The 18735-nt window shown below is 39.9% G+C and overlaps 1 protein-coding gene across 1 annotated transcript in view; it reads right to left on the reverse strand.

Annotated features, from left to right (window-relative positions):
• The window catches only part of LOC150090021 (protein fantom-like), a 234503-nt gene that overhangs the window by 154253 nt on the left and 61515 nt on the right, over nucleotides 1–18735 (reverse strand). Inside the window, exon 9 of the mRNA XM_090390151.1 lies at nucleotides 10318–10390. Within this exon, the coding sequence (XP_090246277.1) occupies nucleotides 10318–10390 (73 nt within the window). The remainder of the gene's footprint in view (nucleotides 1–10317; nucleotides 10391–18735) is intronic.

Here is an 18735-nt window from a genome sequence, read left to right on the forward strand (position 1 = left end):
CTTTGCAAGGTTCGTTTTGCTTCTTTACATCCTATCAGCCTCTTGTATAATTTTTAGTTTAATTTCCAGGCTTAATTCTGTCCATCTACGTTTTGTCACCATAACACTGCTAGATTAGATTTAATATAAACAAATTTTAAATTAATTTAAAGACACAAGTTCCAAAAAGCTTAGATAAAATGGCACAAAAAATAGATTGATGTATACGATAGCAAAAGACTCTTTGAACTGGGGTAACAATTGCAACTGACCTTATTCTCGCAGAGAGCGAGGGAATGCACGTAAACAACTTAGAAAAACTTTTTATTCTTTTGTTAATTTAACAACTCATCCTTCAGAAAGATGTTTATCAGAGTGCACTTGACGTTATAGCTACCATAAACTGCTTTTGTTTACACAAAACTAATTTCTAACAAGTCAGTGCCATCCTTCAGGAAGTAGGGAGCCACATGGCCAGGGGCAATAATCAGATCGCTCTGCCAAGATTTGTATTAAACATACAAAATGACAATATTTATTTCTCACGGTGTGAAAAAGAACTTTGTAATACATATTAAACGAATTTTGTAATAAACGAATATATTCACATAGAAAAGCCTATCCTTTCGCAGGGGAATGGTATGTGCTTCTATATAAACGAGTACTTTGTATAAACCAAGTTTGTATTTACAAGATTTTACTGTATTACTTTCATTTAAAATGTACAACATAGTTATTTCTTTTTACTTTTCTCTATTTCTTATAGGACTGACAATCTATACATTAACCATCACACCCAATTTTCTATTCATACCTCATTCATTTATATCCATATCTTTACATGTATCTAAATGAAAGAGTAAACATTATTGATGATGTGGAGCAGCTAACATCTTTTAAGGGCATAAAAGGTGATGCTGTTGTACACATTGGTACTAATGATATTAAGAATAGGAGACGTGAGAATTTACTTAGCAAATATAGAGCAATATTGAGAAAAAATTGTGAATTAGAGTTAAATATCAAAGTGCCTGCAATTCTGCCCAGACACAATGAGGAAGAATATGATGTATAATCAATTCAGCCTCTGGAGAGATTGTGCAAGGCTCATGGCATAGAATCTTTCACAGCTAGGTCTGAAATAGAAGAGACTATTTGAAGATAATAAGGTACTCAAAGCCTATGTTGGTATTATTATGTTTATTTCCAAATTGGAAATACACAGTGCACCAATTAAATAAGAAGGCTGCATGTGCTCTGCGTTTAGTATTAACGTAAGAGGCCAAAATAGTATACGATTAGATCCACTAGTGTGCTCTTTCCAATGAGTGAAAGTTGAAACTTGTCCGGTCAGTAGTTCTGATTTATGACGGAAAGAGTAATAGTAGCTTTGTGCATGTCATCAGAAAATTGAGAATGGAGCACAGAACAGTTATCAAATTTTATTGTAAATTGGGAAAAAATACTATGGAAACTTTCAATAATTTTAAAAAAGTTTACACTGATGAATATTTGTCTTGACCAAGAGTATCTGAATGGTTTTCTCATTTTCGTAAAGGACGTGAGTCATTAGAGGGTGATCTCCGACCTGGCCGATCGATCTCTGTTCGAACACTTGAGATTGTCACAAAGGTTAGAAAAATTGTAACTGAAGACAGATCAATTTCAACGAGGTTGCTTGCTGAGATAGATGATTGGTAGTAATAACTGTACAAGAAATTCTAAAAGAAGATCTGGGTAAGAGAAAAATCTGTTCCCATTTTGTACCTCATTTGTTGAGTTTCGAGCAATGCACCCACACTTTTTGCCATCAACATCAAGCAATTTTTGGCAAAAAAATCGATTCCAGTCATCAAACCCCCCAATTCTCCAGATTTGGCTCTTGCACATTACTTTTTTTTCTCCAAAATGAAAACAGCCATGAAAGGAACGTGATATAGGATGATAGAGGACATCCAGGCTGCAATGACCGACCAGCTAAAAGTGGTACCAGAAGAGTTTTCAAAACTTGTATAAAAGATGTAACCAGTGTGTACACATTGGAGGTACACAATTACTTCGAAAATATATAACCATACTTTGCTGTTAGTGTTATTCTTTTTTTTGTAGTAGTGCCAGTCTTGTTATTTAATTAGCACACTGTGTATGTACATAATGGAGTTCATTTCATAGTATTTTCTTACACTTCTTCATTGACAGCTACCTCTGCAATATCACCATCACAAAAGAACATCACAAGTTCTTATGCCCAAAGAGTTTTGAGTGCTTTATTATCTTAAAAGAACACAGTTTACCATGCCATTCAAGGAATACCTTAGAGGAGACTGTTTTTACAGGGATGGAATACACTTAAATAAAAGGGGGTGCAAGAATATGTGCCAATGCTTCAAGGGAGCAATAGATGGGTTTGAAAGTTGCTGGTTTGGGAGGGGGGTTCTTCATGGGAAATTTCCACACAGCAGTCTGGAAAACAAGGAATGGGAATTACTGAGCTTGCTGGGGGGAGGGGATCATCATGAGAAAAGCACATGTATCAGCTATATATTAGGATTACTAAGAGCAAAAACAGGAATACATATACATGCTTGTACTCTAATGCTAGGAGTAGAGTAAATAAATTTGATTAATCTGAAATATTGGTCTTCATCACATGTGGACATTGTAGGAATATCAGAAACATAGTACCACTCGGACCTAGGAGATATACAAAATCTGAATATGGCAAATACAAAGTGTACAGAGGACAGATAGGTTGGGGGGAAGGAGTTATGCTCTTGGTTAAGAACATACAAAATAGAATCTAAGGCAGTGCATCCACTTGAACTAGGTGAGCAGTGTAATGTTGAATCAGTTTGGTGTGGCATTAGCAATGGGAAAAACAAAAATAAGAATAGGAGTATGTTATAGGCCAACTGACTGAGGTGACTATAATGAACAACTATATCAGGTCCTTGAGGTTGTCACAAACAGTCTCTCAGATATGAGAGAATGTCTGGGAGTCTAAATCGCTGATGGAACTGATATTCGGGTGACACACTCAAGTCAAGTGGACCCAATTTCGGCGAAGTACGGACGGTCTGTGACAGCCAAATCCTCTGCTTCCACCTTCACGATGGTGGGATTGTTAGTAATCCTGGGTATAACCCCCGTGCACAAGCACACTGTGGGTGACCACCCAGGTGTAAACCAACGTAAGCAGGGATCGAGGTGTGGAACCCACACCATATGGAGGAATGCCATCCCTCTGTGTTACCAAGCAATACTAGGTGGTAGATGACTTTCATCAACTGGTGCAATACCACTACTTTGCTTATTGGAGGCTTGAAGTGGTGGAACCCATGTTTAGTCTCCAGAGCTAAGTTCTGGTCAACCCTTCCCCATCTCTTCAATCATGCAATACAACGGATGACTTTTGAGGTTATGGTGGACATCACGGCAAGATCCAATCTTCCTTACATTCCAACTCTAAACCGGTGTTCACAGGCCAGCCGCTAATTAGTACACTGGAACCTATTGTAACTCTTTAGGAGGCTTCCGGATCAGCTAGTGCATAATCTTGCAACCTCAACTCTGCCAGACAGTGATTGGAGGGAGTCCGAGTAGTGTATATGCGGGGGGGGGGGGGGGGGGTGCATTGTCAAGGCCACGTTATGTCAGGGATCTGGGTATATTCTTACCATGTGTACGCCATATCCAAAAATTTCATTACTACATACAGCATATCCCCCCCCCACTTTTTCTTACTATTGAATACACCATGAATTGTCAAACTAATAGAGTAAGCTTATCTGTGAAAAGTTCTAAACCTACCAAACACTTCCTAGTTCATTTCGCAAATATACGTGGTCTCAATTCTAATCTCAACGATGTCCATTTCCACTTGCAGTCTGCCAAACCCGATGTACTATTTCTGACAGAATCTCAGTTATCGATTGATTCAAGTACTGTTCATCTCAATTGCCCAAACTGTTCTTTGTATGATTCCTTTCATCTCAAAGGTGGTACTTGTGCATATGTCCATTCCGATATTCCCTGTCAGAGTCTTGGTAATTTGGAATCTCCTCTTTTCAATCTTCCCTGGCTTAAAATCTCTCTCTCTTCCTCACTGTGTCAAATTCGTCCGTTGTCTCTACCGTTCTCCCAACTCCACTAATCACTTGGAGCTCTTCGACTTCCTCTCTTTACAACTCGACTTTCTCCAGTCCAACTTTCCTAACAGTGAGGTAATTTTTCTTGGTGATTTTAATGTTCACAACTCCAGCTGGCTTCCTTTTCTAGTCACACCGACCCAGCTGGTTGAGATGCTGAGGCTTTTGCAATTACTAATGACCTTGCACAGATTGTTCATTTACCTACAAGATACCGGACAATCCTAACCATACATCCAACGCGCATGATCTTTTTCTCACAAACAACCCTTCTAAGTACACGGTTGAAGTGAATGGTCCTTCAGGCACCTCTGATTACAACTTGGTGATTGTCTCTTCTCCAATGGAGCTTTTATTTCATGGCAATTACAAGAATGCAAAATGGAATGAACTGCAAAATTTCTTTTCTTCTTTTGCTTGGTCGGACTACTGTTTCAAAACTTCTGATGTCAACGTTTGCTCAGATCGTGTCAGTGAAATTATCCTTGTAAGAATGGAATCCTTTATCCCATACTCCACTTTAAAATCTTGTCCTTTATCTAAACCTTGGTTTTCCAATAAATGTGCTAAGGCGGTTCAGGAGAAGAATGTTGCATATCGTAATTGGCTTGTTTCCAATTCTTCAGTTTCATTTTCTGCCTACACCAAACCTTGCAACAACTGTAAAGTAGTTATTAATCAGTCCAAACTAGATTTTGAACAGGCTAAGTGTAGAAAACTTTGTTCTTGCCCTAATAGTAGCCGAGCATTCTGGTCTCTTGCCAAAGCTATCAGCCGCAACTTTTGTCCATCTCTTTTCCCACATCTGTCAAAACCAGATGGTCCTGTTGTCACTTCGGCCAAGGATAAACCTGACCTGCTAGCATCCCATTTTTCTTCCAATTCATGTATTAATGATCTTGGTAAAACACCTCCAACCATTCCCAACACACTCCATTCAATGCCTCCTGTGTTCTTCCATCAAAAGGATGTCAGAAGGATTTTGACGAATCTTGATGCTAAGAAAGCTCCAGGTCCCGATGGTATTTCTCCACTTGTTCTCAAAACCTGTGCTCCTGAACTTACTCCTGTTCTTTGTCACCTTTTTTCACTTTCTTATTCCAAAGGTGTTTTTCCTTCTGCTTGGAAATTTATTCATATCCAGCCAGTTCCTAAAAAGGGCAACAAATCCCTCCCATCCAATTATCATCCCATTGCAATTACTTCTACTCTTTCTAAAGTAATGGAGAAATCAATTAACCGCCAACTCGTAAACCACCCAGAAAACCTAGAAAACTTCCGTCTGATCAACCATCGCCAGTATGGATTCCGTCAATTTTGATCCACTGGTGATATTCTGGCTTATGTTACCCATTTATGGACAAATTCAATGGAAAAGTTCAGTGAAACACAAGCAGTTGCTCTTGACATCTCAAAACGTTTTCGATCATGTTTGGCATAAAATTCTTCTAAACAAGCTTCCATCTTATGGTTTGCCAACTGTTTTTTGTAATTGGTTATCTAGTTTTCTCTCTGATCGCTTACTGAAGGTAATGGTAGATGGCTCTCTGTCTTCAAAGTTCTCCACTAATGCTGGTGTCCCCCAAGGTTCAGTTCTTTCCCCCACTCTTTTCCTCTTGTATATTAATGACCTTCTTCCATTGAATGGAAATCCGATCCATAGTTTTGCTGATGACAGCACATTGCAGTCCACTTTCCATTTTGAGAAACCTTGCCCTGCTCAATCAGCTTCAACTTCTCGAATGTCCGCTACCAATTCCTTAAATGCCGATCTGCAGATAATTCTCAAGAGGGGCAAAGACAACTTAGTTGATTTCAATCCTTCTAAAACTCAGTCTTGTCTTATATCTCGCAAAAAGGATTCTTCTGCTCCTATGCTTACCTTTGGTGACACTCCGATTTTTAGGCAAAATGATATATCTCTTTTGGGGATTATTCTCTTGGCACAAGCACATTACAAACATTGCTTCTTCTGCATCTAAAAAACTCGGTTTTTCTCTTTCACTCTCGCATTACTTTTCTTCCAAACAGCTGTTCACTCTGTACAAATCGCAAATCTGCCCCACCATGGAATATTGTTCCCACATCTGGGGCAGTGCCCCCAAAACCTCTCTCAGGTTTCTAGATTCCATTCAGAAGAGGACAGTTAGATTAATTAATGACTCACCTCTAACAGAGTCTCTCCACTCGCTTTCTCATAGATGTACTGTTTATGCTGCATGCCTTTTCTACAGATACTTCCATGGGCACTGTTCTTCTGAATTGGCTTCTATAATTCCCACTTTCTCTTTCAAAACAGTCCGAACACGTGCCTCCACCAGACAACATCCATTTACCGTCCAACTTCAAACTCACAGAACCAACTTTTTATCTTCCTCGTTTATTCATTCAACTGCCATTTTCTGGAACAACCATCCTTTATATGTCTTTCCTGAGAATTACAGTCTGCAGAAGTTCAACTCTAATGTCAACAAATATCTTCTCTCGTCTTCTCAACCTCCAATCCAAGCACAGTACTATAGGTTCTAATACCTCTCGTGTTTGGAGTTTTCATAAAAAAAAAAATATATATATATATATATATATATATATATAGAGAGAGAGAGAGATAAATACAGATAAATGGATGCAATGGGCTAGTAAATCATAATGTCTTATAAATGGGGATTTTATCTTTCCACAAGACTGGAACTTCTGGTAATCACTCACACAATAGCAAGAGCTTTTCTGGATGTATTGGATGAATGTTTTTTTGTACAAGCATGTTAGAGAGGCAACAAGAGAAAGCAATACTCTTGATCTGATTATCAGACGTGACTCTTCATGCATTAAGAATCTGCAGCTAAAGGAAACACGAAGTGGCAGTGATATAATATATTGATGTGGGATCTACTTAAAGCTATAACTACTTTTGAGGGATTTTGTCAAGGTAATGGGATTTTGCTTTTATAATAGGTGATTAAAAAGGACTTAGATAGTTTTTAAATTCTTTGCAGTTTGACCAACTGATGATGATACCAACTACAACTTCTAAATGGAAAGCATTCAGGAAAGTAATCATAGATGATTTAAACTTTTCATAACAACTAAGATATCATTCAAGGTTTATACCTAAATGTATGCCAGATGAACTGATAAGAATTATGGCAGCCAATGCAAGGAATAATTATCTCTGTCTAATAATTCAAAGAAAAGACAAAGAATTCTTTGCTTACAAGGACCAGTATGAAAGTAATACCTCCTATTTTTTTGCTTTCAAATGTGGTGCTGCAGATCATTTTGCATCTCACTGAGTGGTCACCAGAGGCCTCTAGTTTCACCATACTGAGTGGCTCTGTGACTGGTCTCATGAGTGCAGTACACTGATAGTTCAAAATGGTAGATGGTACAGATATACATATCAAGCTGAGTGGTAATTGAATTTCTTACCAAGGAAGAAGTGACACCTATTGAAATCCATACATGTTTTAAAAATGTTTATGGTGACTAAACTGTAGATGTGAGTACAGATGTTAGGTAAGACACTTTAAGACATAGTGGACACAGTGTTTTTGTAATGTGGTGCCAGTGGTTTCTCACAAAACTGCATTTAGTGGACACTTTAGGACAGAAAGTTGGGAAAGTGACATTATTAACAAGGAAGTGGCAGGCCAGTAACTTCAGTACAACAGACAACAAGAGCCGGATTGAAGCAGTGATCAAAGAGGACCGCCACATCACAACACCTGAATTTTGCGATGCAATAGGCATAGGGAAACCTGCAGTGATAATCATCACAAAAGGAACTAGGACACAACAAGGTTTGTGCCCAGTGGGATCCGAAAATGCTGACATATGAGCACAAAGAAGCCTGGAAAGTCATCTGTATGGAACTTCTCCAGCGCTACAAGAGTGAAGCAGAGGTTTTTCTTTCATGCATAGTCACAGGTGATGAAACCTGAATCCACCATTATGACCCTGAAACGAAGAGACAGTTGATAGAGTGGCACCAACAAAATTCACCATGCAAGAAGAAGTTCAAAAGACAGCCTTCTGTCAGTAAAGTCATGGCAACAGTGTTTTGGAACAAAGATGGCTTCTTGCTTGCGGACTTCTTGGAGTGTGGCACCACAATCAACTCAGATCAATATGTGGAAATGTTGAAAAGGTTGAAAGCCCACATCCATAGAGTTCGACCAGAGAAAAATCTTAATGAGGTTCTTCTTCTCCATGACAAAGCACAGCCCCATAGCAGTCTGCACACGATGGAGACTACTACAAAACTGTGGTGCACTGTCCTTCCTCACCTTCTCATAGTTTGTTTGTTTGTTATTTGGTTTTTAGGAGCATTAGCAACTAAGGCCATATTGCTCCGGGGATATGCAGTGGTCAGTCCCTGACCTCTCCACATCCTCCGTATTTGGTGGTCATGGGCTCGAACCCTGGTCTAATCAAAAAGCGTGTGCTACGAACTGCTGCTCCTGCCCACCTGGCTACGGAGGCACCATCTCATAGTTTGGATCTTGCACCTTTCGACTATGACCTCTTCAGCTCGCTGAAGGATGCAATCCGTGGAACCCATTTTGCAGACAACAATCAGCTCAAGTACAGTGTTCACGAATAATATTTTTATTATTTTATTTATTTATTATTTTTGTTGTTATTATCATTTATTGTTAGATATATGTACCAAAAAAAAAAGGTCAGGTTTTGATACTTTTGGGGGAACTTATTATTACAAAACATGAAATTTTCAGTCCCTTGAACTTTGTATTAATGAGATTCTAAAAGTAATTGTAAGATTAATGTAACATTATATACTTAAGTGTTCCTTGTCATATTAAGTCATCATCACCAAAGTCTTAACAAAGCATATATATCAAATCATCTGTAAAGGACTGACACATCATTGCTATTCCCCCATGCTTGCTATTTTAACAAGAATTTAGTAGATAGTGCTATAGGCTTTTATCCTTTAAAGTTAGTGGAGAGGCTGGTAGAATTCAAGCTACAAATACAGGATGATGACAAGTTCCTCTCTCAACACCCCTACCTTACACTTATAGGTCACTGTAGTTGCCAATTAGGGAGAGACCTAGTCACCTACTACACCCAAAAACTGTAGTGCAGGGCTTAGTTCCATTGGAGGCTTTTCCAAAACAAAAACCTCAAATATGAATTACAGAACTTGACTCATCTCTTCTCATAAGTCAGGTAACAAGTGCACATCATCAAGCAACCCCATGATGCAGATGTTACCAATTTTTAGCAATCACATAGTGGACTTCACAGATTCTGCTCCCACAACTCCTATTCAAGAGTGCCAAATCTTTCACTTGTTCTTTTTCAGTGCTGAGGACTCCAAACATTCACATATTCTGTGTCTTAAAGTAAAGAATAATTATTTTTTAAAATGTATAACATGGATTAGTTTGTAAAGCAACAAACAATTTTATATTTACTCTGATAGTCAAGAATATATTTGTGAAAGCAGTCCTTGAATTCTTCCACTGTTACAAAGCCTAAGTGATCACTGAACTTAAGTGATGGTGATCACTTTTGCTTCAATACTGAAGCGGTGACCTCTGAATTGTTACACTTTTGGGAACAAAAAATTGCAAAGTGAAAGGTCAGGGGAGTATGGTGGATGCTGCAAATATACTGTACTCTGCTTTGCAAGTTCTGGTTAATGAAAAGATTGCAGTGTGCTCATATGTTGTAATGTAATAACATCCAATTTTTCATGGTCCACCAATCTGGGCAATTTTTGCAAATATCTGCAATGGTAGCTCTCAGGTGAAACATTTAGAGCTAGCGTAACTTCACTGCCATTTGACACTGATTTCTGTGAATTCAACTTTTGCAATTTTTTCAGGCGTGAGCTATCTTCAGCCTTCCATCTCACTCTCTTCATTTTCTAGGCTTTCTCAGCCCTCCCAAAGGTGCTTATTCAACCAGAGAATTGTTGCACAGGATGGGCAATCAAGTGTCACATGCTTTTGTACCAGCAAGTAAACTGTGTGGGTAAGAACTGCTCTCTGTTGTAAAACATGGATATAAGCACTGGAAGTATTAATAAAATTAGTTGACATGATTTTAGAAAATAAAGAGAAGAATAAAAATTTTTTAGTATTTGCCAGGAAATCATATCATTTGAATATAAACTCTAGAATAACACAGTTTGTATAATTTGAAATATACTAACAATTACCTGTTCTTTAAGAACTTCTAATTCTTGCTCATAAATGTCTATCTGAGTTCTCTGAGATGCAGCAACATCTTCCCTGAACATAAAAAAACAAAAAAAAAAAGCATGTAGATATTTGATGAACATAATAAAATAAGTAATGCTTCACCTATGGAGAAGACTAATGTTACTTGGTCTTCTCCATAGGTGAAGCACTACTTATTCGAGGTAGTGCAATACCATGGCAACTCGTGAAGGTATTCACAATATGAGATATAATTAAAATGATGCATTAAAACTACCTTGGTAGTAGAAATAATGTGTGTACATTACTCATGCATAAGTAAACTCCTTCATACTCTTAGGCATTTAGCCAAGAATATCTTTTAGATGCTTTACAATTGTTGTAAGCATTGATGTAGAAAGAAAATGAAGCTGTAGATTTGGATACAAGCCAACTGTGAGATGCAACATTGTTATTTTGAAGAGCCTTAGCACATTTATTGGAAAACCAAGGTTTAGATAAAGGACGAGATTTTAAGGTGGAATGTGGAACAAGGATTTCATTCCTACAAGAATAATTTCACTGACACAATCTGAGCAAACGTTGACATCAGAAGATTTGAAACAGTAATCTGACCAAGGAAAAGAAATATGTCTAGACGTACCAGAAGTTCCAACATGTGCCAGTTGAACATGCCCCAGACCATTGCCGACTGTCCACCTGCCTGAACAGTTCCTTGTTGACACAATGGATGCATAGCTTCATGCAGTTTCAGCCACATATGCACCCTCCCATCCAATTGAAATAACTGGAAACAGAGCTCATTGGATGAGAAGACCCATCTCCAATCATCCAAGATCCGGTGTCAATATTCTTTTGCCCAGTTGAGGTGTAGAGTCCTGTGTTGTGGTGTTAGCAATGGGACTCTAGTGGGTTGGCAGCTCCCATAATCTATTGCGGCTAATGATTCCCAGGTGGTCTTGGTAGACAAGTCTGACACCTCCCTCATTGAAATCGGCAGTGATTTGTGCCACTCGCTCTCCAGTTGGCTGAAACAATGTGAGACAGACATCGATGGCCACGTTCATCCACCACCTTTCTCCGTCCACAGCACTGTCCATGATGAGATGTTATTCCAGAAATGGCGTATTCCCAATACACTCTTGATACTGAAGAACGAGGATAGTGCAATTTCTATACCACCCCCGCAATGGAGTGATCCACGAGTCAGGCACCCACTCCATATCTCTTTCAAAGCTGGTTAGCCTAAGACATTTATCCATACAGACATCGAATTACCATCTACATGGATGCAGTGTACCTACACTGATGAGCCAAAACATTATGACCACTTACCTTATATGATGTTGGTTCTCCACATGCAGCCAAAACAGCTCGTATCCAGCGAGGCATGGATGCTACAAGATTTCTAAATGTGTCTTGTGGTATTTGGTATCAACATGTAACCAGCAGATCCTTTAACCCCTGTAAGGTCCGTGGTTGAGACGCCGTTCCAACACAAATTACAGATGATCGATGGGATTGATGTCTGGGGAATTTGGAGGCCAGGGCAATACCTGGAAGTCTTCCTCATATTCTGTGAACTAGTCCTGAACAATCTTGGCAGTGTGACATGGTGCATTATCCTACTGAAAGGCAGCACCACCAGAGGGGAAGACCATTGCCATGAAAAGGTGTACCTGGTCAGCAATGATGTTTAGGTAGGTGGTAGACATCAGAGTGCCCGGCACATGGATGACTGGACCCAGAGTATCCTAGCAAAACATCACCCAAAGCATGACATCGCCACCACCGGCTTGTTTTTGTCCTAAGTGCATCCAGGTGCAATCACTTCCCCAAGCAAATGACACACACACACGTACCCAGCCGTCCACGTGATGCAACAGAAAACGTGATTCATCGGACCAGACGACCTTCTTCCAATTACTCAAGGACCAGTTTTGATGCTCGTGTGCCCACTGTAGGCGCTATCACTGGTGAACTGTGGTTAGTATGGTCACTCAGAGCGGCCTGTGGCTACGCAGCCTCATTTTCAGCAAGGTTCGATGTACCATGTGTTGTGACACATTACTCTCATTACCAGCATTCCAATTACCGGCTAGTTGCACCGCAGTTGCCCTTCTGTTGCCACATACCATCCAGGAGAGCCTTCACTCACCTCAAGCATTGATGAGCATGGTCGTCCAACACCTTGCCAGCTTTCCCTCCTCGGACCACTTTCGGTATGTACTAACCACATGGCTGACCGTGAGCACCACACCAGCCATGCCATTTCAGATATGCTCTGACCCAGTCGTCTGGCCATTACAGTTTGGCCTTTGTCAAACTCACTTAAGTCCGCTGCCTTTCTCATCTGAAGAACAAGAGTAACACTGATTAACGGAGCTCAGTATCAGGTGTTTTTTATACTGTGTCCCGACCAACGCATGTGCCGCAGTTCACGCAGTTGCTTCGATTTGCATAATGACTCGCTGGTCATAATATTTTGGCTCATTGGTGTATATACCTGCCAAGTTGTGGGTTCATCCACTAGCAAGAGGGATGACAGTGTCACGTTGCCCAGGAACCAGGTATCCCATGAATTCTGTCCTTTCGGTGTATGTTATATGGCCATTATGATATGTAGAAAAAAATAAATAAATAAACAATAACTACCAATTTCTATTGTTCCAATATTAATGAAATTTGGGATGGTCCAACATTTGGGAATTCATCCACTGGGATTCAAGTTATTATTACATACCGATAGACAGACAAAGAAATAGCAATTGCCAGATTTCTATTGGTTGATTTTAATGAAATTTGGAAAAGCTTTTACAAATCATTCGAACAGAGTAAAATATAAAATTTCATGAAAATCCGCCACTGGAAGTTCAGTTATTACATGCAGTAAAATGGACAGAATGACGGAGAGGGTGAAGACAAAAGGCACATTACACATATATGCTAACATGCCTAATAAGGATTGGTGAATGTTAAAATGGGTGGATCTCATATATGAGGCTTCAATTTCATTATCGAAGCACTGATATTTGTTATTTCATTTCTGGGAACAGAAAAAAACTGTATAGTTAAAAGTTGTTAAAATATGTGGCTGGCCTTCATTTTCCAGTGATGGATCTAGATTCTATTGGCTTCTAGATTCCATTGAAAAGAGGCAGTTAAGTTAATTAATGACTCATCTCTAACAGTCTCTCCGCTCCCTGGCTCATAAGACTTTCTGTTTGCTGCATGCCTTTTCTATAGATTCCGTGGGCAATGTTCTTCTATAATTGGCTTCTATAATTCCCACTCTCTCTTTCAAAGCAGTCTGAACACATGCTGGTACCAGTCAACTTCCTTTTACTGTCCAATTTCAAACTCACAGAACCAACTTTTCTCCTTCCTCCTTTATTCATTCAACTTCCATTTTCTGGAACAACCTTCCTTCATACATATTTCCTGAAAATTACAATCTACAGAAGTTAAAGTCTAATGTCAACAAATATATTCTTTCATTTTTTCAACCTCCAACCCATGCATGGCACTAAGTACTATAGGTACTAATACTTCTAGTGTTTGGAGTTTTCATTAAAAAAAAAACAAAAAAAACACTGCATACAACAATCATGAAGCAACTGAAATGACTGGCAGTAGGCCGTGACTGGTATACTGTTCAACGTTCTCATCACAGCTCTTTAATGGTGTCAGCATCATCAAAATAACAGCCTTTCAGTGGTGCCTTGAGTTTCAGGAACAAAAAAAAAAATCACACAGAGCTGAGTCTGGTAAATATGGTGGGCGCAACAGCATGCAGACTTTTTTTGCTAGCCATAAACTCCCAAACAATGAGAGCCTTGTGGCTTGGTGTGTTGCTGTGCAAGAGCAACCAATTACTGTCTTCTCCATACTGAGGCTACACACAAAAGATTCTCTTCAACAAACATTTCAAAAAGTCCAGACAGTAAGCAGCAGTAACACTGTGGCCATTGGGTGCAAACACTTTATGCAAAATTCTCTCGCTATTGTAAAAAGTAATGAGCATTGTTTTGATTTTTGACCTTTCTTCACGAACGTTTTTGGCCAGGAAGGGTTTGCCCACTTCCATTCTGCACTTTGTCGCTTCATCGTGGGGTTGTACTGCAAACACCATGTCTTGTCACCAACAATTGAATTCAGGAACTTGGGTTTGCTTTAGCTGTCTCAATGAGTTCTCTGCAGTGTTCAACTCTTGCCTGTTTTTTACCGCCTGCTAACGAATGTGGAACAAACCACAGAGAGACCTTCATTTTCTTTAAATCCTGGGTTTTTATTTGTTGAAATGTTTCCTTATTAATGCACAGATCTTCTGAAATCATTTAGAACATTGCACATTGATCATTCATAATGATTTCCTGTGCTTTTCCAATCAACTCTGGCATTCAAACCATTTTTGCTGGGTCTGGATGTTAGCATTAGCATAGGCATACAATGCAAGAAAGCAAGCTTATCCAGCATAAGTAAAAAAATAACCTCCCATTTCACCCATCCATTCACTTTAAATGCCTGTCTAGCTGAGCCTTAAATTTATTTAGACTATCAACTTCCACTACAATAGATGGAAGTCTGTTCCAGCAATCAACTATCCGCTGGCTAAAGGCAAATTTCCGTACATCTATTCTACAACTATCTTTCCTCAATTTGAATGCACCCTCAGGTTCGTAACCTGAGCAAGAGGAAGAATCCCATCAGCATTGAGCTTTCTTGGTAGGAGCACTCCTTTGTTCCTCTCACCAACCTTGTTGCCCTTCTTTTAACTCATTCTAGCAACTCTACATCCTTCCTAAATTGAGGCCTCCAAACCTGTACACAGTACTCAAGGTGTGGCCTGACCACTGCCTTGTACAACGGATGATCACCTCCTTGTCCCTGCTAGCAAAATCCCTATATATCATTCACAAGACTCCACGACCTGCTCTAGCAGCCCGTCTGCACTGCTCAGCGAACTTCACATCTGACTGCATGATTACCCCCAGGTATTTTTAATTCTCCACTTCCCTGAGTGTAGTACCACACAGTTGGTACGTTTCTCTTGGGTTAACCATAATCATATGCAGTACTCTGCTAACCAGATGCAGTACTTTGCATTTGTCAATATTAAACTTCAGTTGCCACATCTCAGCCCATTTGCCCAACTTATCTAGATCCTGTTGCAGTAGTATACTGTCTTTACTGTCATTAACAACACTGTCAACCTTTGTATCATCTGCAAACTTGGATATTAAGCCTGATATACCTTCATCGATATCACTGATGAATACATAAACAACTTGTGAAATGTTTGCCGAACTCTCTGGAACGGAACATGATATTGCCATGGGGGATGTCTTTGTGTGTGTGTGCGCGATGTAAGGAGTGTAAGGAAATCAGGCGACAACTCAGCGTTGTTATGGGCCTATATGAGAGTTTGAAGGACAGGGTGGATGCCCTCGAAAGATCTAAATTGAGGGGTCCATCAGGCTCTCAGCTGCCCACATCAACGCCAGAGCTTGCACTTAGTCATCGCACAGCACAGCGGCAACCCCCAAGGCAGAATGCGCTGGTCCCACAGGAACTAGTAGTTGTTGGTGACTCTATTGTCAGGGAAACAGGGAACATGCTTTGTAAAAAGGATAGGTGGAACAGGACCAGGGTATGTCTGCCAGGGGCAAAGGTTGATGACGTTGTAGAGCGGATATCATCTTTTAAGGGCACAAAAGGTGATATAGTTGTACACGTTGGCACTAATGATATCAAGAGTAGGAGACTGGCAGAATTACTTAACAAGTACAGGTCACTGTTGAAAAAAAGCCGTGAAATAGGGTTGAATTTGAAAGTGTCTGCAATTCTGCCCAGACACGATAGGAGGGAGTATATGATGAGAGCCTTGTCGATCAATTTGGCCCTGGAAAGATTGTGCAAGGCTCAAGGGACAGAATTTTTTTCAGCCTGGTCTGTACTTGTTAACAGGAGAGACTGCTTCTACAGGGATGGGATACACTTAAATAGAAAGGGTGCAAGAATATTTGCTGATGCTATCGAGGCAGTGTTAGGTGGGTCGGAAAACTGCTAGCTTGGGGGGATACAAAGACTAATAGTTTAACAGTAACCGCAGGTAGAGGTGAAGGTGATTCTTGCACAACTTCTATTAGAATAAGAAGCGACCTGGAGCGAGGGGTGTTGGGGGTTTCAGGGACAGATGGCAGTCATCATGAAATAGGTGAGTATATGGGATGTGTTAGGGTAACTACGAATAGGCACAGGAGCACGTATGCTTGCATGTATACCAATGCTAGAAGTATAGTAAATAAATTTGATGAATTTGAAGTGTTGGTCAAGACATCAAAGGCGGATATTGTTGGGATAGCAGAGACATGGTGTCACAAAGATATAAGGAATGCAGAACTGGAATTTGGGGAGTACAATGTGTACCGAAAGGATAGACAGGACAGAAAGGGAGGAGGTGTTATGCTGTTAATTAAGAAAAACATAAAATCAAAGGAAGTGCACCCAGTTAATATAGATGAACAGTGCACTGTTGAGTCAGTTTGGTGTGACATAAGCACTGCGAAAGCAAAAATAAGAGTAGGAGTGTGTTATAGACTAATAGACACAAGTAATTATAGACCTGTGAGCTTAACTTCTGTTTCAGGAAAATTAATGGAGGCACTGGTTAAAGAAGCACTGCAGGATCATTTAGACAAGACTTCAGTTATAGCTCAGACACAGCATGGTTTTGTTAAGGGGAAGTCTTGCCTGACCAACTTGATTGGATACTATGATGCAGTCACAAAAGAACTGGATGCAGGGAATAACTTTGATATTATATACTTGGATCTTAGAAAGGCTTTTGATACTGTTGCACATGGAAGACTGCTACACAAATTGGAGCAGTGTGACATTGGAGGCAAATTGCTGCTAGGGATAAAGGGGTGGTTGAGGGGGAGAAGACAGAGAGTGGTAATCAATGGACACTGCTCATCATGGACTAATGTTATTAGTGGAGTCCCTCAGGGCTCAGTGTTGGGTCCATTATTGTTTTCTGTATTTATAAATGATATTGATGATGGTATATCAAGCTTAATGTCCAAGTTTGCAGATGATACAAAGGTTGGCAGGGTTGTCAAGGACACTACTGACACTATGCTGCTGCAACAGGATCTGGAAAGGTTGAGCAGATGGGCTGAGAGGTGGCAAATGAAGTTTAACATTGACAAATGTAAAGTACTACACATGGGAAACAGCAACCCCAGAGCAACGTATCAACTCTGTGGTACTACACTGACAGTGGTAGAGAATGAAAGGGACTTGGGGGTGGTTGTGCAGGCAGATATGAAGTTCTCTGAGCAGTGCAGATGGGCTGCAAGAGTAGCTCATGGAGTATTGTCAATGATATACAGGAATTGTTCCAGCAGGGATAAGGAGGTGATTATTCCATTGTATAAGGCAATGGTCAGGCCACACCTAGAGTACTGTATACAGGTCTGGAGGCCTCATTTCAAGAAGGATGTAGAGCTGCTGGAACGAGTACAGAGAAGGGCAACAAGATTAGTGAATGGAACAAAGGGGTGCTCTTACGAAGAAAGGCTTAAGTTTTGCAAATTACAGTGTCTGGAGACTAGGCACCAGCGAGGTGATCTGATAGAGGTGTATAAAGGTATAAAGCCTTGAATGGTTTAAGCATGCTCAATGCTGATGGGATTCTTCCTCTAGCTCAGAAAAATCACCTGAGAGGGCATAAATTCAAATTGAGGAAAGACAGATGTAGGATAGACGTGCGGAAATTTGCCTTTAGCCAGTGGGTGGTTGGTTGGTGGAACAGACTTCCATCCCTTGTGGTGGAGGTTGATAGCCTAAATAAGTTTAAGGCTCAGCTGGACAGGTATTTTGAACGAACAGAGGGGTGAAGTGGAAGTGGTTTTTTTTTTTTTTTTTGGCTGATGCTGCATAAGCTTGCTTTCTTGCATCAAATGCCTCTACTAATGCTAATGCTAATGCTAATGACTCGAATGAGTACAATGAACAATTGTACAGAGAAATAGAGTGGGCCAGTAAATCAGAATGTCTTATAATGGGGGATTTTAACTTCCCAGATATTGACTGGAACTTAGTTTAACTTCTGTTCCGGGTAAAATAATGGAGTCACTGGTTAAAGATGCATTGCAGGATCATCTAGACAAGACTGCAGCAATAATTCAGACACAGCATGGGTTTGTTAAGGGAAAGTCTTGTCTGACAAATTTGATAGGATTTAGGATGTGGTTACAAAGGAACTGGATGCAAAAAATAATTTTGATATATATTTGGATTTCAGGAAAGCTTTTGACACTGTTGCGCATGGAAGACTACTGTACAAATTGGAGCAGAATGGTATTAAGGGTAAGTTGCTACAATGGATAAAAGGATGGTTAAGTGGGAGA

This window comes from Mastigoproctus giganteus, chromosome 2 (genome assembly GCF_048544385.1).
Source record: "Mastigoproctus giganteus isolate SK-2022 chromosome 2, ASM4854438v1, whole genome shotgun sequence".
Taxonomy (NCBI): Eukaryota; Metazoa; Arthropoda; class Arachnida; order Uropygi; family Thelyphonidae; genus Mastigoproctus; species Mastigoproctus giganteus.